General features: G+C 45.7%; 2 protein-coding genes across 4 annotated transcripts in view; one reads left to right on the top strand and one right to left on the bottom strand.

Moving 5' to 3' along the window:
* The first annotated feature begins 300 nt into the window (after positions 1-300).
* Positions 301-23,785, top strand: LOC133385720 (COP9 signalosome complex subunit 6-like). Of its 3 annotated transcripts, XM_061629314.1 has the most exons (9): positions 301-431; positions 523-647; positions 1,177-1,307; positions 1,728-1,818; positions 1,982-2,044; positions 2,160-2,207; positions 2,459-2,558; positions 2,740-2,913; positions 3,050-3,730. In XM_061629314.1, exons 1-8 carry the CDS (start codon positions 356-358, stop codon positions 2,769-2,771), a joined length of 666 nt encoding a protein of 221 aa, XP_061485298.1. In that variant the 5' UTR covers positions 301-355; the 3' UTR covers positions 2,772-2,913; positions 3,050-3,730. The 3 variants fall into 3 exon arrangements, with proteins under 3 accessions (XP_061485298.1, XP_061485296.1, XP_061485295.1); XM_061629312.1 differs by lacking the exons at positions 1,177-1,307; positions 1,728-1,818; positions 1,982-2,044; positions 2,160-2,207 and adding an exon at positions 18,560-23,785 and having other exon boundaries at positions 523-648; positions 2,459-2,913; positions 3,050-3,167; XM_061629311.1 differs by lacking the exons at positions 1,177-1,307; positions 1,728-1,818; positions 1,982-2,044; positions 2,160-2,207 and adding an exon at positions 18,560-23,785 and having other exon boundaries at positions 301-439; positions 523-648; positions 2,459-2,913; positions 3,050-3,167.
* LCMT2 (leucine carboxyl methyltransferase 2) overlaps positions 18,481-24,474 on the bottom strand; it is a 48,080-nt gene continuing 42,086 nt past the window's right edge. Inside the window, exon 14 of the mRNA XM_061629308.1 lies at positions 18,481-18,598. Coding sequence (XP_061485292.1) covers positions 18,587-18,598 — 12 coding nt within the window. The 3' untranslated portion in view covers positions 18,481-18,586. The remainder of the gene's footprint in view (positions 18,599-24,474) is intronic.

Below are 24,474 nucleotides of genomic sequence, written 5' to 3'. Positions count from 1 at the left end.
TGTGGCGATAATGGACTCTTAGCACTAGAATGTGCGTAGGCAGGGCTAATTTTGTACATGTTCAGGAAACTATTACATTTGGCAACTGCACATTCAAACAAGTTATCTGAGTGCTTTAAATAAAAGTAAATGTTCCATACGAAATAAGAGCGGGGACTCCTCTCTTTGGTGCTACTTTCTTGTTTTACGATGGAGTGGGTGAGCGCGGTTAAAATGAGCCAGGAAGTTCCATTTCGAGACTGGTGTATTCACTCTATAGTATTCCTATCTCTTTGGCCCTCTGCCCGAGACGCATGCGTACGTGATCGCCTGGGGAGGCATCTACGGAGGCTGCGGTGGGGCATACGCGGCCAGGATGGCGGCTGCTGCCAGCGGCGGTTCTTGTCCGGCCGGAAATAGCAACAGGGCCGGCATGGAGGTGGACGCGGCGGGTAAGGGGGTACGTGGCGGCCTTCGCAGGGGATGGCAGGCGGCGGCGGCGGCCTCCCCCTCCCCCCTGACGTCTCTCTCCCTCCCTTGCAGCGGTGCCTGCAGTGATGGCGTCGGGCGTGACGGGCAGCGTGTCGGTGAAGCTGCACCCGCTCGTCATCCTCAACATCAGCGACCACTGGATCCGGATGCGCTTGCAGGAGAGGCGCCCCGTCCAAGGTGGGCAGGCGAGGCGGGCGGGGGGGGGCGGTCACGCGCTGAGCCTTCAACCCCGGCAAGGCTGGGGGAGGGGGAGAAGAGAAGCTGCACCCGTTGGGCATCTGCCTGTTTTGCGGCCCAGCTGTGTCCCTGACTGAGCTCAACCCTGGCTCAAAATTTGGGGCGGCCGTTATCTTCCTAGTAGCCTAGAGCAACGGGAGACGCCGTGCTCGAGTGAGTCAAGCGACAGCAAAACGCGCAAGGCGACGACGACGTGCGTCCGGCAGCGGCCTGAGCCACCCCGCACGCTGAAAGCGAAGGGCCTGCCTTTTTAGAACAGGCTTATGTGGGACTCTTAAGCAGGGAGAAGGGGCTCCCTGCAGCTCTTCCGGGACTCCAACTGGCATCATCATCATCATCATAAGCTGTGCTAGCAGGGCTGACGAGAGCAGTCCAGGAAAAGCTGGAGGGCCACGCAGGTTCCTCACCCCTGCCCTAAAGCCATCTGTTCCTCTCTTTTCCCTTTTCTTCCCTCGCCCAACCCCCATCGTAATTGGGACTCTGATTGGTCGCCAGGAGGGGCGCAACATCGAGCTGATGAACTCTTTTGAACTGTTGTCGCACACAGTGGAAGAGAACGTGGTTATTGACAAAGAGTATTACTACACCAAGGAGGAACAGTGTGAATAGAAATTGGGGGTTAGGAGGAAGAGGCCTACAGTAAGGGGCTAAAGGGGAATGCACAACTTGAGTAGAATTGCTTGGTCTCTCAGATAAGAGCTTAAGAAGAGTTCAACTGCTGGATCAGACCAAAAGGGGCTCATCTAGTCCAGCACCCTGTCTTCACAGTAGCCAACCAGGTGCCCTAAAGGGAAGTCTTCAAGCAGAACCTGAGCTCAGTAACACTCTCCCTCCTTGTGATCCCCGGCACCTGGCATTTAGTGGCATACTGCCTCTGATTCCGGAGGTAGTACATCTCCATCATGACAACTAGCCATTGATAACCTTATCCGCCATAGCTTTATCCTTTTAAAGCCATCCTAGTTGTCCGCTGTAACTACATCTTGTAGAACTTGATTTTTCTACCACGTTCCCACAAGTCTTAAACAAGTCTTCAAAGAACTGGGGTTCTTAGGCTGGTACACGACAGGTGGCCCCCCAGACCAGTCTGACATCCATGTCCACAAGCAGGTGAGCCCTTGGCAGTCTTTGTTTCCCATTGACTGTGGTGAGGTTGGGCAAAGGCCTCTGGAATGCACCTCTCCTTCTCTTCGTGGCACCTTTCATACTATACCAAGTGAGAGAGGGGTCAGGACTTCTGCCACTCCTGAAGGCACCTTCCTCTTTTGCTCAGGTGTGTGAGATCATTGAGAGCCCCCTCTTCCTCAAACTAAACCCCATGACCAAACATACAGACGTGAGTATTGGCTCTTCTTCTCTACCACAATGGAAACATCAAACAGCTGCGTCTTTGTACCAAGGGGCATCTGAGTGAGCTGTTGTATGCTCACTTTCTCTCTCTTGTCCCTCAGCTGCCTGTTAGTGTCTTTGAGTCAGTGATTGACATCATCAACAGAGAGGTAATCCCCACCACTCTTTTCTTTTCCCCCCCTCCCCCCTGCTTTGAAGTTGCTGAATTTTGGATATCACAGTATTATAACTCCTCTGGTCTGCTGTTCCTCATAGTGAGACATCTGTTACAAGGATTGGAGAAAAAGGGGCATCCTTTGCTGTGTGGGAAGAGAGATGTGCCCCTTACTCCATCTTGTATTGACTATGCAGGAGAGACTTTAGCCATGTACTTAATACCTCTTCATCCCTTTCTATCAAGGTCACAATGCTGTATGCTGAGCTGACGTACACACTAGCCACAGAAGAGGCTGAAGGCATTGGGGTTGACCATGTGGCCCGGATGACAGCAACAGGCAGTGGTGAGAACTCCACAGGCGAGTGAGGGCAAATAGGGTTGCCACCAGGACTTAATGGGGGCTCATAGACTGCCAGTGGCCTCATAGAGACTACACTGCTGATTCTGGGGAAGAGTTGGCGGAAGGCAATTTTCAGGCTTCTCTGCCCCGACTTCCCTCTCCCCCTCCCCCAATGTCATTCTAGTGACTGAGCACCTCATTAACATAAGAACATAAGAAGAGCCTGCTGGATCAGGCCAGTGGCCCATCTAGTCCAGCATCCTGTTCTCACAGTGGCCAACCAGGTGCCTGGGGGACCTGCCCAGCACAGCGCCATCAAGATGCTTCACAGCCATGTCCAAGTACCAGAATTACAGAGGTCAGTTCTTGCTAGGCCTGTGAGTTAATAGTATGTTCTGAATTCAAAGACAGATAAGGTATAAAGAAATTGATAAGGAAGCTGAATATTCTAAGAGATGCCTGACCTACTCTAATTTCTACCCTGTCCATGCAAGTTGCGGAAGCAAGACAATGGAACAGATGACCCCCCCATCCTTCTCCTCTCCAAGAGAAAAATGGAAATGGACTGTCTTCAAGTCGATCCTGACTTACCCTATGAATAGGGTTTTCATGGTAAGCGGTATTCAGAGGGGGTTTACCATTGCCTCCCTGTGGGGCTAGTCCTCCCCAACTGGCTAGGGCCTGCTCAGATTGCCACAGCTGCGCAAGCCAGCCCCTTCCTTGTCCGCAACTGCCAGCTGGGGGGCAACTGGGCTCTGTGATGTCCTTATATGTTCAAACCTGTAAATATAGTAAGTGTGGGTTTATTAAGGGATATATGGTAAGTGAATTGAATGAGAGGGGGGAGAGCATGGGTTGGAAGGCTGGAGAATGCTGGATGGTGATTGGCTGAGTGTTTGAATGGCTGAAGGTATAAATGGGAGGATGACAGTTGAGAGGGGGTCAGTTGGAGAGAGTTGTTGGAGAGTCGTTAGTGGAGAGTTATTTGGATGGGTTGGTTGGCAGAGATCTGAAGGAAGGGTTGGATTATATTTGGCTGATACTTAGACAGTATATATATGACCAGAAACATAAAGAGTGACACTGTATGAAACCTTACGCTTGTTGAACATTCCTAAAGTAATCTTGTTATTTCCTGGTGTTATCAAATAAATACTTTTATTGGTTTACCAAAAGCCTGGTCCTTGGCTGGCAATACACAGACCAGAAGGGAGGGCAGGGTAATTACCAAGGCTGAAGGGAAACTGTATCATATGGTGGCAGCGGTGAAGGGAGATATTGTAACAACGTCAAGTATCCAGAGCAACCCAGGATTGTATGCTTTACAGACAAAGATACAAGGGGGTTGTGGACAGCAAGGGCACCCAGACACAAAGTAACAAGCTATAGAGAAACTGAGGCAAAGTCTCTAGCAGTATTGTTTACAGGGAGTGACTGGTGGTGCTGCCTAGCAGTGGGATCTTGTGAGATCTGTGCTAGAGCGGAGTGAGAAAAAATAAAAACGACGATCCTGACTGGTGGTGTCCTGAGGTGGTGCCTAGTGAAAGGCGGTAGCCACAAGCAGGTGGGAACCTGACGGGGAGCCAAAGGTGGGATCGTCACATGCTCCTTGGAACTATGCAGCTTGCCCACAGCTGCACAGGTGGCAGGGCACATAACCCCTGAGCCACTCGCTGTGGGGTGATCTTTAGCTGGACTGAGGTGGATTAATCTATCTGCTCCAAACTGTGGGGATGCTTGAATTACTAGCCAGTGGGTAGCACAGAGACACTAATTACACTTGCAGGAACAATCCCTGGAAGAAACTCTGATACTACAGAAATACAGCTAATTATTCTTTTGGCGGGGTGGGGGAGAGTATGGGATTTTCTCAGGACTACAAACCAAGTTTCAAATCAAATCCAGCTGTTTGTTCAGTGTTGGCAAATTCTCATTTGTGAGGCTACAAAGAGGGTGAACAAAAATAGGTTTTGTTTTTTTAAAAAAATCAGATTTTTTTAGTAGAAAGTACTAAATTTTCTCTTAAAATAATCACTGTTAGCACTTACTCTGGACTATGTTAGCTCTAAACCGATTAATGCTTCTGCCAGACATTAAGTGGGAATTTTCTATGTAAATGAAGAACCGATTTGATAATTTATCTAATATATTTACATGCTATCTACCAAAGATAAGTATTTCATTTTCACCTGATGAAAACAAACTGCGCTAGTCTGCCCAATAACTATCAGACGGTGGCTCAGCGTATGAGCGAGGGGCATTTGGTTTTTGTGAGGGTGGGGCTGGGCCAAGGCAGGAGCAACCCTGGAAAGATGAAGAAAAGGGGGCAACAGTGTCCGTGGTGCAAGTTCCTCTATCCCCCTATTTAGGCTGCAATCCTGTAGCCGCTTGCTTGGGAGTAAGCCCCATTCAGCTCACTGCTGAGGAGGCAGGTGTAGGACTATGCGGTTAACCTTACAAATGGCCGTGGGTGCTGCTCACAACAGTGGACCCTCTGACGTGGCCCTACATGGAAGTATTCTGAACACTTTGGATAGTATCCTACAGTGCTGCTTGGCTAATCAGGCTCCCATCAAAAGGATGGGGAGAGGAGGTTTTTTGGTATTCCCTCTACCTGCTGCAGTCCCCACTCATCCAAATCTGTGCCAGGCGTGTGTGCATGGAGAACTGCAAGGGGGAGGCAAAATTGCCAAAATTTGCTTCCCTTCACATCCTGCTGATGGAAACCTCAGCCATCAGGCTAAGCGATGGCACTGGGTACAGCTCATCCCTTTTTAGGGGGGGGAATCATGCACAGCATGACAGAGATCCAAACCTGGATGGCAAGAACAAAAAAATGCACGTTAGGGGTCAAATAGATTAAGGCCACGGCCTCCCTTTCTTGGAGAACACGGCCATTAGGTTTTTTCCTAAGCCTAATTGCAGCATGGGGGAAGGGAGGGCTAACCCTTCCCACTCCCATGAGGGCAAAACTAATTTGTGACCCGAAACTCTCTCCCTTGGCGGCAGGACAAGAATGGGGAGGAGCAGAAATAAAGCGAGTGGCACCCATGCCAGTGCCAGTTCCACATCTGCCCCTCAAGATTTCCCCCAGCACATTACGGAAAATGGCCCTTAAGATAAACAAAAAGCTCCCTTTCCAGATGCAAATAATACTGTATTTAGAGTTGTAAATTAACACGGTTTACTGGTCAGATTTGCAACATTGTTTAGGAAACTGAAGTACATACAGCAAACTTCACCGATTTAAAATTGGCCTTTTTTCCTTGCCAACTTAAAATCGCTTTGATTTCAAACAATTCACCCTGGATGCAAGTAAAGACTCCCCCGCCTGACTATTTTGGTTTGTGTGTGTGTGCGTGTTGGGGGAGTATTATTCTAATAGGACCAAGGAGAGACGGGGCTCCCCTCTCAGCAAGCCGCACCAGCTCTCTCCTTTCAGTGTCTCAAAAAGGCACCTAAATACTGAAACAAATTACTTGATAGTAGCTCTAAGCTTAAATACATGCCAGACTGAATAATTGCTAGAAACAGAATTGGTGCCTTGAATTGCAGGGTGACCGAGCAGCAGACAAATTTAGAAAGATACAGAAATGGCCAAACTAATTGGGGGTAGGCAATGTTTGCCCGCCAGATGTTGCCGGACTCCCAGCCAACTTGGCTACTGGTGAGGGATGATGGAGTTGCAGTCCAACATCTGGAGGCCCATAAGCTCACCCCTAAGCTTAAGTGCACCTGGGCAAGCTAGAGATAGTTCAACATGCCATTTATGGCACTGAGATTTCACCCCAGCAATGCCACCTGTAGCTCTAATAATAGCCATGGACCTAAGGCATCGAAGGTCTGATACCGTGCCCCAGGAGGGACTTAATACTGGGAACGATCTATTGTCCCCCTGATCAAAATGCTCAGGGAGACCTTGAGATGAGATATGAAATTGAGGAAGCATCCAAACTAGGAAATGTGGTAGTAATGGGTGACTTCAACTACCTGGACATAGACTGGCTGCATATGTGTTCCAGTCATGACAAAGAAGCAAAGTTTCTAGATATTCTAAATGACTATTCCCTAGATCAGTTGGTCATGGAACTGACCAGAGGGACGGCAACCCTGGACTTAATCCTCAGTGGGGACCGGGACCTGGTGCGAGATGTAAGTGTTGTTGAACCGATTGGGAGCAATGACCACAGTGCTATTAAATTAAACATACATGTAACTGGCCAATTGCCAAGAAAATCCAACACGGTCACATTTGACTTCAAAAGAGGAAACTTCACAAAACTGAGGGGATTGGTAAAAAGAAAGCTGAAAAACAAAGTCCAGAGGGTCACATCACTCGAAAATGCTTGGAAGTTGTTTAAAAACACTATATTAGAAGCTCAACTGGAGTGCATACTGCAGATCAGAAAAGGTACCGCCAGGGCCAAGAAGATGCCAGGATGGTTAACGAGCAAAGTCAAGGAAGCTCTTAGAGGCAAAAAGTCTTCCTTCAGAAAATGGAAGTCTTGTCCGAATGAAGAAAATAAAAAAGAACACAAACTCTGGCAAAAGAAATGCAAGAAGACAATAAGGGATGCTAAAAAAGAATTTGAGGAGCACGTTGCTAAGAACATAAAAACCAACAACAAAAAATTCTATAAATACATTCAAAGCAGGAGACCATCTAGGGAGACGATTGGACCCTTGGATGATAAGGGAGTCAAAGGTGTACTAAAGAACAATAAGGAGATTGCAGAGAAGCTAAATGAATTCTTTGCATCTGTCTTCACAGTGGAAGATATAGGGCAGATCCCTGAACCTGAACTAACATTTGCAGGAAGGGATTCTGAGGAACTAAGACAAATAGTGGTAACGAGAGAGGAAGTTCTAAGCTTAATGGACAATATAAAAACTGACAAATCACCGGGCCCGGATGGCATCCACCCGAGAGTTCTCAAAGAACTCAAAGGTGAAATTGCTGATCTGCTAACTAAAATATGTAACTTGTCCCTCAGGTCCTCCTCCGTGCCTGAGGACTGGAAAGTGGCAAATGTAACGCCAATCTTCAAAAAGGGATCCAGAGGGGATCCCGGAAATTACAGGCCAGTTAGCTTAACTTCTGTCCCTGGAAAACTGGTAGAAAGTATTATTAAAGCTAGATTAACTAAGCACATAGAAGAACAAGCCTTGCTGAAGCAGAGCCAGCATGGCTTCTGCAAGGGAAAGTCCTGTCTCAGTAACCTATTAGAATTCTTTGAGAGTGTCAACAAGCATATAGATAGAGGTGATCCAGTGGACATAGTGTACTTAGACTTTCAAAAAGCGTTTGACAAGGTACCTCACCAAAGGCTTCTGCGGAAGCTTAGCAGTCATGGAATAAGAGGAGAGGTCCTCTTGTGGATAAGGAATTGGTTAAGAAGCAGAAAGCAGAGAGTAGGAATAAACGGACAGTTCTCCCAATGGAGGGCTGTAGAAACTGGAGTCCCTCAAGGATCGGTATTGGGACCTGTACTTTTCAACTTGTTCATTAATGACCTAGAATTAGGAGTGAGCAGTGAAGTGGCCAAGTTTGCTGACGACACTAAATTGTTCAGGGTTGTTAAAACAAAAAGGGATTGCGAAGAGCTCCAAAAAGACCTCTCCAAACTGAGTGAATGGGCGGAAAAATGGCAAATGCAATTCAATATAAACAAGTGTAAAATTATGCATATTGGAGCAAAAAATCTGAATTTCACATATACGCTCATGGGGTCTGAACTGGCGGTGACCGACCAGGAGAGAGACCTCGGGGTTGTAGTGGACAGCACGATGAAAATGTCGACCCAGTGTGCGGCAGCTGTGAAAAAGGCAAATTCCATGCTAGCAATAATTAGGAAAGGTATTGAAAATAAAACAGCCGATATAATGCCGTTGTATAAATCTATGGTGCGGCCGCATTTGGAATACTGTGTACAGTTCTGGTCGCCTCATCTCAAAAAGGATATAGAGTTGGAAAAGGTTCAGAAGAGGGCAACCAGAATGATCAAGGGGATGGAGCGACTCCCTTACGAGGAAAGGTTGCAGCATTTGGGGCTTTTTAGTTTAGAGAAAAGGCGGGTCAGAGGAGACATGATAGAAGTGTATAAAATTATGCATGGCATTGAGAAAGTGGATAGAGAAAAGTTCTCCTCCCTCTCTCATAATACTAGAACTCGTGGACATTCAAAGAAGCTGAATGTTGGAAGATTCAGGACAGACAAAAGGAAGTACTTCTTTACTCAGCGCATAGTTAAACTATGGAATTTGCTCCCACAAGATGCAGTAATGGCCACCAGCTTGGATGGCTTTAAAAGAAGATTAGACAAATTCATGGAGGACAGGGCTATCAATGGCTACTAGCCATGATGGCTGTGCTCTGCCACCCTAGTCAGAGGCAGCATGCTTCTGAAAACCAGTTGCCGGAAGCCTCAGGAGGGGAGAGTGTTCTTGCACTCGGGTCCTGCTTGCGGGCTTCCCCCAGGCAGCTGGTTGGCCACTGTGAGAACAGGATGCTGGACTAGATGGGCCACTGGCCTGATCCAGCAGGCTCTTCTTATGTTCTTATGTTCTTATGATGTGTTTCCTCCCAACACTCCAGACTGCATCCAATCAAGTCACTGTGTGAGCGAAACAACATCTGGTTGCGCAATGGAAATTCCCCTCCCTCCTAACCCCTGGCATCCTCCCCAAATCTGCTCTGGGGCTTCCCCATTCTTTCGAGGCAGATTTGTGGGCAGTGCAAGGTGAGTTGGGGAGGTTCTGTTGCACGACCAGAAGTCATCTTGCACACACAAAGACTTAATGAAATGAAACCCAAAAATTGCAGTGACTGAACAGAAACACACACTGCAGGCAAAGGAAGGTCTTTACTCCATTAGGGTGACAAAAAGAGTTCAGAGCTTGAAACCCAGTTAAGCAACTTGCAGCATTAAGGGGCCACCTTGCATTTGACGGTTGTGCATCCTTGGACCTGAGAGACGGCTGCAACACACACATCCCACACATGACACTGAACCCCTGGATTGAGAATTCACAATACACATTTAACCAGAATGCATCCAAGGCTTCATTTCTGGCAGCTAAAATCCACACAAAAGCAGCCCTTCTTAGAAGGCTGGACTTTAAGAGAGATCCCCCCTTCCTCCCTCTGTGCAGCTCCCTCCCACTAAGCCTCATCTCCTCCACTTGGATTCCTGAGCAGGGGTCGGACTTGATGGCCTTACAGGCCCCTTTCAACTCTATGGTTCTCAGGTAAGGTGACATTGGGGCTTTTTGGTTTTTCAAAAAAGGCTAGCAAGGAAAGGGACATGAAAAGAGGTGTATGAGATTTTGGATGGCGTCGAGGATGAAAAGTTTTTCTCCCTCTCGCATAATGCTAGAACTCGGGGACAAGGCAGAAAACTCAGTATCCCACAACTAGCCAAGATTCCTAAGCAAAAACTAAAACTAAAAAAATCCTGGCAGCCAGTCAGTCAAGGTCACATAAATCCCCATGCAGCACAAACTGACCTGGGGGCTGCAGTTAGTGTAGAATGCTGTGGCACAATTGCTGACATGAGTGAACATAAGAACATAAGAAGAGACTGCAGGATCAGGCCAGTGGCCCATCTAGTCCAGCATCCTGTTCTCACAGTGGCCAACCAGGTGCCTGGGGGAAGCCCGCAAGCAGGACCCGAGTGCAAGAACATTCTCCCCTCCTGAGGCTTCCTGCAACTGTTTTTCAGAAGCATGCTGCCTCTGACTAGGGTGGCAGAGCACAGCCATCATGGCTAGTAGCCATTGATAGCCCTGTCCTCCATGAATTTGTCTAATCTTTTAAAGCCATCCAAGCTGGTGGCCATTACTGCATCTTGTGGGAGCAAATTCCATAGTTTATCTATGCGCTGAGTAAAGAAGTACTTCCTTTTGTCTGTCCTGAATCTTCCAACATTCAGCTTCTTTGAATGTCCACGAGTTCTAGTATTATGAGAGAGGGAGAAAAACTTTTCTCTATCCACTTTCTCAATGCCATGCATAATTTTATACAGTTCTATCATGTCTCCTCTGACCCGCCTTTTCTCTAAACTAAAAAGCCCCAAATGCTGCAACCTTTCCTCGTAAGGGAGTCGCTCCATCCCCTTGATCATTCTGGTTGCCTTCTTCTGAACCTTTTCCAACTCTATAATATCCTTTTTGAGATGAGGCAACCAGAACTGTACACAGTATTCCAAATGCGGCCGCACCATAGATTTATACGGCATTATGATATCGTCTGTTTTATTTTCAATACCTTTCCTAATTATCCCTAGCATGGAATTTCACAGCTGCCGCACACTGGGTCGACATTTTCATCATGCTGTCCACTACAACCCCAAGGTGTCTCTCCTGGTCGGTCACCGCCAGTTCAGACCCCATGAGCGTATATGTGAAATTCAGATTTTTTGCTCCAAAATGCATAATTTTACACTTGTTTATATTGAATTGCATTTTTCCGCCCATTCACTCCTGGGGCATAGTATCACCACCCACAACGATTCTGTGGAGGAGTCCTCCTCTTTTGGGGTTTCGAGCTTGCTGGATTCAATGCCTTCTATAATATCCTTTTTGAGATGAGGCGACCAGAACTGTACACAGTATTCCAAATGTGGCCGCACCATAGATTTATACAACGGCATTATGATATCGGCTGCTTTATTTTAAGCACATAACACCTCTGCTATGAAATCTGCACTGGTTGTAGATTTGCTACCAGGCCAAGTTCAAGGTGTGCTTTCCATGTTATGGGTGCCACATAGTACTTGTTCTGCTCTTGTAACAAATCAGTCCTTTAGTGTGGCAGCACCTACCCTTTGGAACTCCCTGCCTAGTGACATTAGACAGATGCCTTCATTGTATTCTTTTCAGCATCTTCATAGAGTCACCATAAGCCATAATCATCTTGAAGGCATATAACAACAAATACCTATCTTTAACTATTTTTGCCAATATTCATTGTTTTAATTCCTTCTATAAACTGCTTTGAGATTTTTTACAATAAAGTGGTATATAAATGTTGTAAATAAATTCATAAATGTATTGTAGAGTCACTGTGGCCCTTGGGACTCTTTCCTGTCTTAGGAACAAAGGAATCTACCTTATACCAACTCAGGCCATTTGACACAATCTAGCTCAGTACTGATGACCTGGACTAGCATTGACCTGGACTAGCTCAGGAAAAAACCTCGCTCTGTGCAAAACTGGCAAGAAACAGTTCTGACAAGGGAGAAGTAAAATCTCCCAAAACTAAAAGTAACAAAATTAATCAGAGCTGTACAAAAAGCACGTAGAAAACTCAGCTGTAAAAATCTGCCTGTTGTTGTTGTTATGTGCTTTCAAGTCGACTACGACTTATGGCGACCCTATGAATCAACAACCTCCAACAGCATCTATCGTGAACCACTCTCTTCAGATCTTCTAAGTTCAGGTCTGTGGCTTCCTTTATGGAATCAATCCATCTCTTGTTTGGCCTTCCTCTTTTTCAACTCCCTTCTGTTTTTCCCAGCATTATTGTCTTTTCTAGTGAATCATGTCTTCTCATGATGCGTCCAAAGTATGATAACCTCAGTTTCATCATATTAGCTTCTAGTGTTAGTTCTGGTTTAATTTGTTCAAACACCCAATTATTTGTCTTTTTCATAGAGTCATAGAATCATAGAGTTGGAAGGGGCCTTGTAGGCCATTGAGTCCAACCCCCTGCTCACAGCAGGAAATCCACAGCTAGAGCATCTCCCGCAGATAGCTGTCCAGCCTCTGCTTGAAGACATCCAGCGAAGGGAATCCCACCACCTCCCTAGCCAGTCGGTTCCATTGCCGAACCGCCCTTACTGTCAAGAAGTTCCTTCTAATGTCCAATCTGAATCTACGCTCCTGCAACTTAAAACCATTAGACCTAGTCCTACCCTCTGGGGCAGCAGAGAACAAATCTGTACCCTCCTCTATGTGACAGCCCTTCAGGTACTTAAAGAGTACAATCATGTCACCCCTCAGCCTTCTCTTCACCAGAATGAACATGCCAAGTTCCTTCAACCTTTCTTCATAAGACTTGTTCTCCATACCGGCTATCATCCTCGTCGCCCTCTTCTGAACCCGCTCTAACTTGTCTATGTCTTTCTTAAAATGAGGCGCCCAGAACTGAACGCAGTATTCCAGATGAGGCCTGACTAATGCAGAATATAGTGGGACTATTACTTCCCTCGACCTGGAAACTATAGCTCTGTTTATGCAGCCCAAAACCACGTTTGCCTTTTTTGCTGCAGCATCACACTGCTGGGTCATGTTCAATTTGCGATCCACTACAATTCCAAGGTCCTTCTCACACGCACTACTGCTAAGCCGGGTATTTCCCAACCTGTACCCATGCATTTTGTTTTTGTGGCCTAAATGCAGAATCCTGCATTTGTCTTTATTGAATGTCATTTTATTAATTTCAGCCCAATTTTCTAATCTATCCAGGTCCCTTTGGATTTTATTCCTGTCTTCCATTGTGTTAGCTATTCCTCCCAGTTTCGTATCATCCGCAAACTTCATAAGGCTTCCCTCCACCCCATCATCTAAGTCATTGATAAAAATGTTGAAGAGTATCGGCCTCAGGACAGAACCCTGTGGCACTCTACTCGAGACCTCCTTCCATTCCGAAGCAGAGCCACCGACAACCACTCTTTGAGTACGGTTTTCCAACCAGTTGTGAATCCACCTGACAGTATTTCCATGTAGTCTGCATTTGACTAGTTTGCTAATCAAAAGGTCGTGGGGGACTTTGTCAAACGCCTTGCTGAAATCTAGATAGATGACATCTACAGCATTTCCACCATCTACTAAGTTAGTGACCCGATCAAAAAAAGAGATGAGATTTGTTTGACAGGATTTATTCTTGACAAACCCATTCTAATCACAGCATTGTCATCTAGATAGTTGCCAATGGACTCTTATTATCCATTCTAATATCTTTCCCGGTATTGAAGTCAGACTGACCGGCCTGTAATTCCCCAGATCTTCCTTTTTACCCTTTTTAAAGAGCGGGATGACGTTTGCCCATCTCGAATCCTCCGGCACCTCTCCCGTTCTCCAGGATTTCTCAAAGATGATGGCAAGAGGTTCTGAGAGTACATCCGCAAGTTCCTTCAATACTCTGGGATGCAGTTCATCAGGCCCTGGAGATTTGAACTCATTTAGGTTAACTAGGTATTTCCTGACTATCTCCTTATCAATCTCGAACTGCAATCCCGACCCCTTACTGAGATTGCTACCGATGCAAGGTTGCACACTGTTCCCTTTTTGGGAGAAAACAGAGGCAAAATAGGCGTTGAGCAGTTCTGCTTTTTTCTCGTTATCTGTCAACATTTTCCTATCCTCATTGAGCAGCAGTCCCACTGTTTCCTTGGTCTTTCTCTTGCTTTGAAAATATCTGAAAAACCCCTTTTTGTTGTTCCTCGCTTCCCTCGCCAGCCTCAGCTCATTCTGGGTTTTAGCTTTCCTTACGCTATTCCTGCAAGCCCGAGCCGCTCGTCGGTACTCTTCCTTGGTGATGCGTCCTTCCTTCCATTCTTTATACATGCTCTTTTTTACTTTTACCTCCTCCACCAGTCTTCTGTGTAGCCACATTGGCTTTTTCCGATGTCTTCCATTTTTCTTCCTCTTTGGAATTGTTTGCGATTGCGCTTTTTGTAATACGTTCTTCATGAACTCCCACGCTTCTTGGGCTCCTTTTTTCTTTAGTCTATCTAGCCACGGGATCCTACCCATCATTTCCCTTAGCTTGCTAAAATCGGCTTTCCTGAAATCCAAGGTCCATGTTTGACTATCTTCTTCTTTGGCTTTCCCCAGAATCCTGAATTCCAGCATTACGTGGTCACTTTCCCCCAAGGTACCGACTGCTTTAATTCCCGTGACCAATTCGTCCGTGTTAGTTAAGATCAGGTCCAGGATTGCCGATCCCCTTGTTCCTTCTTCTACCTTTTGAAAGAGGAAATTATCAGCAAGGCCCATCAGGAATTTGTTGGAGGCTTTGTGCTTCGCAGAGTTTGTCTCCCAGCAGATATCCGGGTAGTTGAAGTCCCCCATCACTACTACTTCTTGCCTCCTTGAGATTTCAGAGATTTGTTTGAGAAAGGCCTCGTCTACCACCTCTTCTTGGCCAGGGGGTCTGTAGTAGACACCTACTACCATGTCAGTTTTATTTGTTTCTCCATTTATTTTCACCCAAATGGTCTCTACCGGACCCCTTTGTTCGCTCTCTTGGATTTCCATAGAGGTGTATTTGTCTTTGACGTATAACGCTACTCCCCCTCCTTTTCTGTTGCTTCTATTCTTTCTGTAGAGTTTATATCCTTGAATGGCTATATTCCAATCATGGGAGTCATCCCACCAAGTCTCTGTTATCCCTATGAAGTCATATTTGCCTTGATGCACTAAGACTTCAAGCTCCCCTTGCTTGTTTCCCAAGCTCCGCGCGTTGGTATATAGACACCAGAAGTCTCTTTTGTCCTGATTGGATTCCTCTGTTAATATACCGTGAGCTTTGCCATGCATCCCTTTCTCTCTCCCAGTGTCTGCTGTACCCTTCAAATTGTTGCATTTACAACCCGCTGTCTTTGGATCGGTAGTTAAGGTATCATCTCCATCCCCCAGAAGCTTTAGTTTAAAGCCCTCTTGATGAGTTTTGCCATACTTCTGCCAAAGAGATTCTTCCCAGTCCTCGTGAGGTGCAGCCCATCTCTTGCCAACAGTCCCCCCTCCAAGAAGCTTAGACCATGGTCCCAGAATCCAAACCTCTCCTGTCGACACCATCTGCGTAACCAGTCGTTGACCTGCAGTATCTTCCTTTCCCTTTGTAGTCCTCTATCCTTCACGGGAAGAATTGACGAGAAGACCACCTGCGTCCCCAAATCCTTGACCTTCCTACACAGAGCCTCATAGTCCGAGGTGATCTGTTCCAAGGTGTTTCTGGCCGTGTCGTTTGTGCTCAAATGGATGAGGAGAAAGGGGTACCTATCTTGTTTCCCAATGAGCCTCGGCAGGTTGTCAGCGACGTCCCGGATGCGTGCCCCAGGGAGACAACAGACTTCCCAATTCATTTTGTCCGGCTGGCATACTGGTGCCTCTACCCCCCTGAGCAATGAGTCTCCAACCACCAGCACCCTCCTCTTTTTGTCGCGAGCGGTGGTTGCATGAGCTTCCTTCTTCTGGGATGTGAAGTCTTCCATTGCAGTCAGTGTCTCTTGATGCAGGTGAGTTTGTTGAGGCTCTTCAGGGGTGCTGTCTGCCGAGAGACACTGAAAGTGATTTGTTAGTTGCAGCAGTTCTGAATCCCTCCTGTTTTTCCTTGCCCTTACAGTGACAGTCCTCCACGGGGATTTGTTGCTGTTGCAGTCCTGTTCTTCCTTGTCACTTTCTTCCTGCACTTTGTGTCGCTCCCATAATTCCTCTTGTGTTCTATCGAGGAAGTCCTCATCTTCTCTGATAAGTCGCAGGGTGTCTAAGTTCGCAGTCCATGGTATCCTCAAAGCTCTCCTCCAATACCACATTTCAAATGAGTTGATGTTTCTTTTATCCGCTTTTTTAATTGTCCAAAACCTACCTGTAAAAATCTGTAAAATTACTATGAGTAGCAAGAATAAAATCTAATACCACAGTTTTTCTCTGAAAAGTTACACCACCAAAAGACATCAGGAGGGGAAAAACATGCAAGGACACCATGTATATATGCATGTATGTATCAACAGGTGAAGAATGCAGCAGCTAGGCTGCTGACTGGAGCAACCCATAGTCAACTTGCAACCCCCCTGTTAAGAAGCCTCTGTGTAAGATTTGTGCAAGCAAATGAGGATAAAAACGAATGAATTAATCCTTTGTAGGAGGGTCTAGGCATGCCCAAAGGTTAGTCTGTCGAAATTGTATCATTGTGTTATTGTTTTGTATCATTTCTCCATCTCAATAGGTTTGATACCTTTGGGAAACATTTTTCACGTGTGCTAGTCCACTGTGCGCTTGTGCCATGGAAGCCCCGAGCACTGTAGATAATTCGGAGTGAGGTTCTAGGACCAAGATAGTCAACGTGGGGCCCTCCTGATGTAGCTGTACTCCAACTCCCATCATCCCTGATCGTTGGCCGCTGGGGCTGCTGGGAGTTGGAATCCAACCACATTATTACCTCTGGACATGGGCAGATAAACTTTCCCTGTCAAGGGTGCTTATGCGCACACATTCTTTGCTATAAGAGTATGCGAGGACAGTTTTTTTCCCCTCCCTCTCTCATAACACTAGAACTCAGAGACATGCAAGGAAGCTGAATGGTGGGAGATTCAGGCCAGAGAAAGGAAGAAGTTCTTCACACAACTGTAGTTAAACTATGGAAATCGCTGGTCCCGTCCCTTCCATGTTCATTCAGGGTTTAGCCCTTAAGACTGGAAGGCCTTTTGAGCATAACAAACCTGACACTTTTTGTATGATGCAATGTTGATTATCATGGTGAGTTGAATTTTGGATTGTGGTTCCACTTTTTTTAAAAAATATATATTGTTAGCCTCCCTGGACTTTCCTAAGAGGATGGGATCAATAATAGTACTAAATAATCATAGTAACACCCAAGCACTACTCTGCCACAACCATCATCATAATCAAATGTCTAGTGTGGAAGAAGCACCCTGCAAACTGGAAATCCCAGTAAAGCGGCACCTACCCTGTGGAATTCCCACCCCTTAAATATTAGACAGGTGCCATCTCTGTTATCTTTTCAGCACCTATTGAAGAACTTTCTCTTTCAATGACTCTTTTAAGTTGAGACCTTGTCCCAGTCTGCTTCTGTGTTGGAACTGCTTTTTAATATGTTTTTAAACCTTTTTTAAAAACATGTTTAACCTTTTTTTTTGAAGATGTCTTCAAAGCTTTTTTAAAACAGTTTTTAAAGTTGTTTTGTTTTAATGTGTTTTAAAGTCTGTTTTTATGATGTTATAAATTGTTTTTACTGCTTTTGTTTGCAGCCCTGGGCTCCTGCTGGGAGGAAGGGCGGGATATAAATAAAATAAAATAAGAAAGAAAGAAATTGCAGCTGTCCCATGGCCTCGGCAGGCAGCCTTAGCTGGCCTCCTCTCCTTCAGCCTCAGCTCCAGCCTGCAAAATGGGGATAATGATACCAAACAGACCAAAAGGGCAGCACAAAGCTGCTGGGGGGGGGCAGGGGAACCACACACACACACACACCATTTTGTAAATATGTGGGGCAGGGAGGGAGACGGGGAAGCTGAGGAAATAACTTCTCCCCCTTCCCGTGCAGGTATGATTTGAACCCAGGTCCTCTTCAAAGCCTAGATGCTGAGCTCTTAGATTACACTGAGGCTCTTCAAAGTTGTCATTGATCCTGCAGCAAGCTCCTCGCCAGCCCCAGCAGGCATATTACAACGAAAAGAGCTTTCCAAACCCATGAGATCCTCCTAAGGTGTTTATTGGTGTGTATGGAGGCAAGGAGAATCCTCAGTTACATTCCTTTTTTTGACAGCAGTGCAGGTGAGACAGGCACAGGAGCTCTGAGGGAGCAAAATGTTGGCAACTCAAGTACACAGGAGGGAGCCAGCCCAGCTTCTCCAGTTTCTAGATTCACTTCCCCTCAGCCTCCCCCTCCTCCTGGGCTCTTTCCCTCCATTCGTTTCCCCCCCCCGCCTCCTTCCTCTCAGCGACCATGTCCTTTTGTGACATCATGGCCAGTCCCTTGCCCACAGTAACAGCACAACCTCCCTTGGCCTGACAATGGTGAGGACACCTCAGCAGTGATGTATTCATTTATTGTTAAAATATTTCTAGCCTCATGTATAGCTATGGCTTCATGTATACTGATACCAGGAAGAGGCACACCGTAACACTCTAGGATTTGATCTCCCATTACCCGTTTTTGAATGAAACAAGGAACTCCACAGGAGATGAATACAAAAAACATTTTATTTAGAAATAAAAGCTGGCTTCTTTAAGCCTTGCAGTCCTCTTTGTTGCTTTCACAGGTGGTCTCTTCCAAAACCTCGCCAGCTTCAGAGACATCCCTGGAAAGAAAAAAACACAGGCAATGAGGGGGATGGCAACTATCCAACAGCCTCACCCAGGCACCTCCACCGGTGTCCGCCTGGCAACTTCATCTTCTAGCTTCCACCTGCCAACATTCACTGGTGTCATTTATTCATGGTATATCCACCGGTTTGTCACATTCACACACTTACCCACCCACCCCCTTTACCGCATCCGAAACTCCACTCACACACACACACACAGCCAGCCGACATCCATGAAGAACGCCAGCGGCAACATCCGCCCCTCTCTCGCCCCCCCATCCATTCCAGAGCTTGGAAAAGTTACTTTTTTGAACTACAACTCCCATCAGCCCCAGCCAGCATGGCCATTGGATTGGGCTGATGGGAGCTGTAGTTCAAAAAAGTAACTTTTCCAAGCTCTGATCCATTCACGTTCATTCCCCAGCTTCAACCCATAAATATCCACCTTCAACCAGCTTCCTCCACAAACATCCGCCTGCTTCAGCCTTGCGGCATCCGCCAGCTTCCGAATGCGAAATCCACCGGCTTCCACACACACTGCCAGCTTCCGCCAGGTCCGTCATTAGACATCAGCCAGCTTCAGATGTGAGTATCAGCCACCTTAAGCCGCGGTCCCTCTCAGCAAGTTAGGGTTGCCATATTTCCCCGTTAGCCGGGTTTTACCCAGATTCTTTGCATGGCGCCCGGCTAGCCCCTTTGGTGGCCCGGATTCTCAGCATTAATTTAAAAAAAAAAAGTTTCTAGGTGGTCCGGTTCTCGAGATATACTTAAAAACGTCAGCCGCCCCGACTCTTAAATCTTTCTTTAAACAGTACAGTACTATAGCACTTCGTAGCTTTAACCACACCCGTTCAGAATTGCAGCCAATCAGTGAAGCCAGGATTGTGTTTTAGTTTCATTGACCTGAGGCAGTGTCTAAAAAACAAAATGGTGGTTCCCCCCCCCCCGTTTATCTGAAAATGTCATAAATTGGGTAAGTATATACATTTCAGTTTCTTTTCCTCTTGTGTGCAGGAGTCAGATCTTGGGCAGTGTTTTGAAAACCTTCCCAATACTTGTTTTTTGTAAAAGCAATGCTACTCTCACATGCCCAGAGTAAATCCCATTAAATTCAATAGGACTTACTTTTGAGTAGACATGGTTATGAATGTGCTGAAAATCAATGGGACTTTGGAGTGAATGTAAAAAAGAATTGTGTTTGTGTTCTAACTCTTTCTGTCCCCCCCCTCCAGTCCTATTTTAAAGCAAGTAGGCAGGGCTTACATAGGTATTACAATTTTTATTCTGTAGGAAAGTAATACTGATTTTTTTAAACTAATACTGATTTTTCTGCAATGACCAACTGGTTTGACAATAAACTATTATATGGGCTATATGTATTTATACATCTGCAGTGTGTGCATGTGTGTGTATGGAGTCTTTCCAACAACCCTGTGAGGTAGGGTTGGAAACCAAGGCAGCTCACAAGAAATAAAGCCATTTAAAATCCAGTAACTATAAAAATAAGTATTGCAAAACAGCGTAAAGTGGCATGATTCGGAATTTTGGGTTGTGTGAATTAAGTTGCTTATAATTTGAGGTTGCAGTTCTGCCCCTGTTGGAGTAAGCCCCACTGAATACACTGGGACTTGCTTCTGAATAAATAAACCTAGGATTGCACTATAAATATCTTTACAGTTTGTGTAAATAATAAATATATTTGATAGTCATGCTTATATAAATATTTCTTCATTTATCATATTTTTGGTTTTTGGTTAGGAATCCTGACTGGTAGTGAGATGCTTAGTTTTCTGCCTTACTCATGGGAATCTTGTTGTGGTTGGTATGGTATTGCATTTAAGAAATCATGGTACGAAATGGCCTGAATCAGTATAAGGCAGATTCCTTGGTTCCTAAAAGTGGGAAGAGACTCAAGGGCCACAGTGACTCCAATATTTATTTATTTTTATTTACAACATTTATATACCGCTTTATTGTAAAAAATCTCAAAGCGGTTTACAGAAAGAATTAAAACAATAAAATTATTGGCAAAAGTGTTAAGGACAGATACTTAAAAACATTCAAAATAATAAAACCAACAATGAGTTAAAAACAGATTTTAAAACACAATAGCTTCCACATGCCTGGAGAGGCTTGCCTCAAGAAAACTGATTTTAGCAGGTGCTGAAAAGAGGCGTCTGCCTAATGTCAATAGGCAAGGAGTTCCAAAGCATAGGTGCTGCCACTTTACAGGACTGATTTCTTACAAGAGCAGAACAAGTACTATGTGGCACCCATAACATGGAAAGCACAGCTTGAACTTGGCCTGGTAGCAAATCAGCAACCAATGCAGATTTCAGAGCAGAGGTATTATGTGCTGATAGGATCTCACTCATGTCAGCAATTGTGCTGCAACATTCTGCATTAACTGCAGTCCCCAGGTCAGGTTGTGCTGCATGGGGATTTCTGTGACCTTGGCTGACTGCTAGGATTTTTTTAGTTTGGGTTTTTGGTTATGAATCCTGACTGGTTGTGGGATGCTGAGTTTTCTGCCTTACTCTTGTGGTTGGTATGGTATTACATTTAGGAAAGTGATACTGCCTTTTGTGTTGTTTTTTTCGTATTTGCATTTCACTTATCTTTAACCTCACTCAGTTACAGCCATAGAAGCAACAGCAGCATATGCAAGATAATTATGTAGAGCTCATACAGCTTCATTATTATTATTATTATTATTATTATTTATTAAATTTATATACCGCCCGACTAGCAATAGCTGAGAGCGATGAAGCAAGAGAGGAGGAGGCTTGAGTGCAGATGGAGGCGGACTCCTGACGAATGCAATTATGCATTGGTAAGTGCCTGCTCTAAGCGATATACAGCAGCGGTGAGGACAGCAAAAAAGAGTTACTTTGCTGTCAGTATTAAGGCATCACTCTCCCGCCCAGCGGAGCTTTTTAAAACTGTACAAGGGCTTTTACATCTTGACCCTTGGGATACCATAGATCCATCTGTAGCCCATTGTGATGAGTTCGCCGGACACTTCCAAACTAAGATCGCTTGCATTCGTCGGGACTTAGACTCCAATATTATAGCAGTTGGATTCAATGAAGCATCCAGACCATGGTCTTGTCCTCATTTATTGGATGAGTTTCAGTTGGTGCAGCTTGAGGATGTTGACAAGATCCTTGGACTGCTGCGGGCGACCACGTCTGTGCTGGATCCTTGCCCCTCTTGGCTGGTGAAAGCTGGCAGGACCGGAACTGCCGGCTGGGCCAAGGAGGTCATCAATGCCTCTTTGCGAGAGGGTGTGGTCCCTGACTGCCTAAAAGCGGCGGTAGTGAGACCGCTCCTGAAGAAACCCTCCTTGGACCCAGATAACTTGAACAACTATAGACCTGTGGCGAATGTTCCGTTCCTGGGCAAGGTTCTGGAGCCGGACAGCTCCAGGGACTCTTGGATGACACTGATTATCTTGATCCGTTTCAATCCGGTTTTAGGCCTGGGTTTGGTGCCGAAACAGCCTTGGTCGCCCTGTATGATGACCTTTGTCAGGAGAGGGACAGGGGGAGTGTGACCCTGTTGATTCTCCTTGATCTCTCAGCTGCTTTTGATACCATCGACCATGGTATCCTTCTGGGACGGCTCACGGAGTTGGGAGTTGGGGGTACTGCTTGGCGGTGGCTCCGCTCCTACTTGGTGGGTCGTCACCAGAAGGTAGTGCTTGGGGAACACTGCTTGACACCCTGGACTCTCCATTGTGGAGTCCCACAGGGATCAGTACTGTCCCCCATGCTTTTCAACATCTATATGAAGCCGCTGGGTGCGGTCATCAGGAGTTTTGGAGTGCGTTGTCACCAGTACGCTGATGACACGCAACTCTACTTCTCCTTTGCATCTTCCTCAGGTGAGGCTGTTAACGTACTAAACCGTTGCCTGGCCGCGATAATGGATTGGATGGGAGCTAACAGACTGAAGCTTAATCCAGACAAGACCGAGACGCTGTTAGTGAGTGCCTTCTATGCCCAGATGGTGGATGTTTACCCTGTTCTGGATGGGGTTACACTCCCCTTGAAAGAACAGGTTCGTAGCTTGGGAGTTCTTTTCGACCCTTCCCTGTCTCTTGAGGCTCAGGTAGCCTCAGTGGCACGGAATGCTTTCTACCATCTCCGATTGGTAGCCCAGCTACGTCCCTATCTGGACAGTGACGACCTCGCCTCAGTCGTTCATGCTCTGGTAACTTCTAGATTGGACTACTGCAATGCGCTCTACGTTGGGCTGCCCTTGAAGATAGTTCGGAAACTACAGTTAGTCCAGAATGCAGCGGCCAGATTGTTGACGCGGACCAGAAGGTCCGCTCATATAACACCTGTTTTGGCCCGTCTGCACTGGCTTCCTATTTGTTTCCGAGCTAAATTCAAAGTGCTGGTTTTGACCTATAAAGCCTTACACGGCATGGGACCGCAATACCTGGTGGAGCGCGTCTCCCAATATGAAACTACCCGTACACTCCGCTCAACATCTAAGGCCCTCCTCCGAGTACCATCCCATCAAGAAGCTTGGAGGATGGTGACTAGAAATAGGGCCTTTTCGGTTGTGGCTCCCGAACTGTGGAATGGTCTCCCCGATGAGGTGCGCCTGGCGCCGACGCTGCTATCTTTTCGGCGCCAGGTGAAAACCTTTTTATACTCCCAGGCATTTTAAAGTGTATTTTTATAGTATTTTATTACTATGTTGTATTCAGGATGTTGTTTGGTTCTTGTATTGTTTGTATGTTTTTGTTTTTTGAGTTATGGTATTTATTGTATTTATATATTGTCCTTGCTTTTACCTTTTATGTACACCGCCCAGAGAGCCTTCGGGCTTCGGGCGGTATATAAATTAAATTAAATAAATAAATAAATAAAATTAACTCCCATTAGTGATGAGCAAGAATTTATAATTATTATTTCAATTAAAACAAGAGGCTTATCAATACTTTGAAGAAGACCAGATATTGATTTTCTTTCTGAGCCCAGGACTGGGTCTTTCATGATGCCGGGGGGGGGGGCAGGAGAGTAGTCAATAAGACAGACATCCTGGCATTGTTAATCTAATTAGCAAGGTATGTGTGAGGTTGTTGCACACTTCCAGGCCCAGTTTCATTTTGAGTATGGAGGTGGAACCTGTGTAGATGTGGTTGATCAAAGGGAGAAGAAATTTTGAGTTAAGCAAAGCTCTGCTTTTATAAAACCTAAGAAACATACAGATACTTTGAATGTCTGAGTGCCTGCACCAGTGGAATAGTGGAGGAACTTGTAAAACTTGCTGCAACAGTATTTAGAACTGAGCATGTGGTGTGAAAGACTCCTTTTCCTAACGTTTTGGCTTTTTGTTTTTCTCCACCCACCACATCTCTAAAATATATCTTATATGTAATGGCTAACTGTACTGCTGCCCTGACTTACTTTATGTTTGTTGCTATTTTGTGTTTTTATTATGTTTTTATATTGATTGTGTATTTTTATTGTTTTTATTATATTTGTAAGCTGTGCTGAGCTCTGTTTTTAACAGCAAAAGGGCAGGATATAAATCCTCTTAATCAATCAATAAATACTCCATAGTGTTGGAAACTAGAGTCTAGGCATTTAAGGCTGAAAATGTTGCTTTAAAAAAAAAGATTTCTCACATCTTTCCCCAGTTTTTGGTGGTAATTCCTAGGCACAAAAACAAAACAACTGGACAATCCAAATATTAATATGCAAATATTTGCATAATATGCAAATTAGCCTGCCCGGATTTGTGGGACTGGAATATGGCAACCCTACAGCAAGTAAACTTGCCTCATTATCGCTCCATGATGGCATCCCGCAGCCAGATGATCACCTCCTTGCATTTGCCAATTCGCCTCC

Source organism: Rhineura floridana, chromosome 5, assembly GCF_030035675.1.
Source record: "Rhineura floridana isolate rRhiFlo1 chromosome 5, rRhiFlo1.hap2, whole genome shotgun sequence".
NCBI lineage: Eukaryota > Metazoa > Chordata > Lepidosauria > Squamata > Rhineuridae > Rhineura > Rhineura floridana.
The sequence above is the reverse complement of the archived record's forward strand: the minus strand, read 5'-3'. Positions and strand labels throughout refer to the sequence as shown.

Coding starts and splice junctions, on each gene's coding strand:
- LOC133385720 (XM_061629312.1), top strand. CDS start 22,376: ATGCTTTTCAACATCTATATGAAGCCGCTGGGTGCGGTCATCAGGAGT.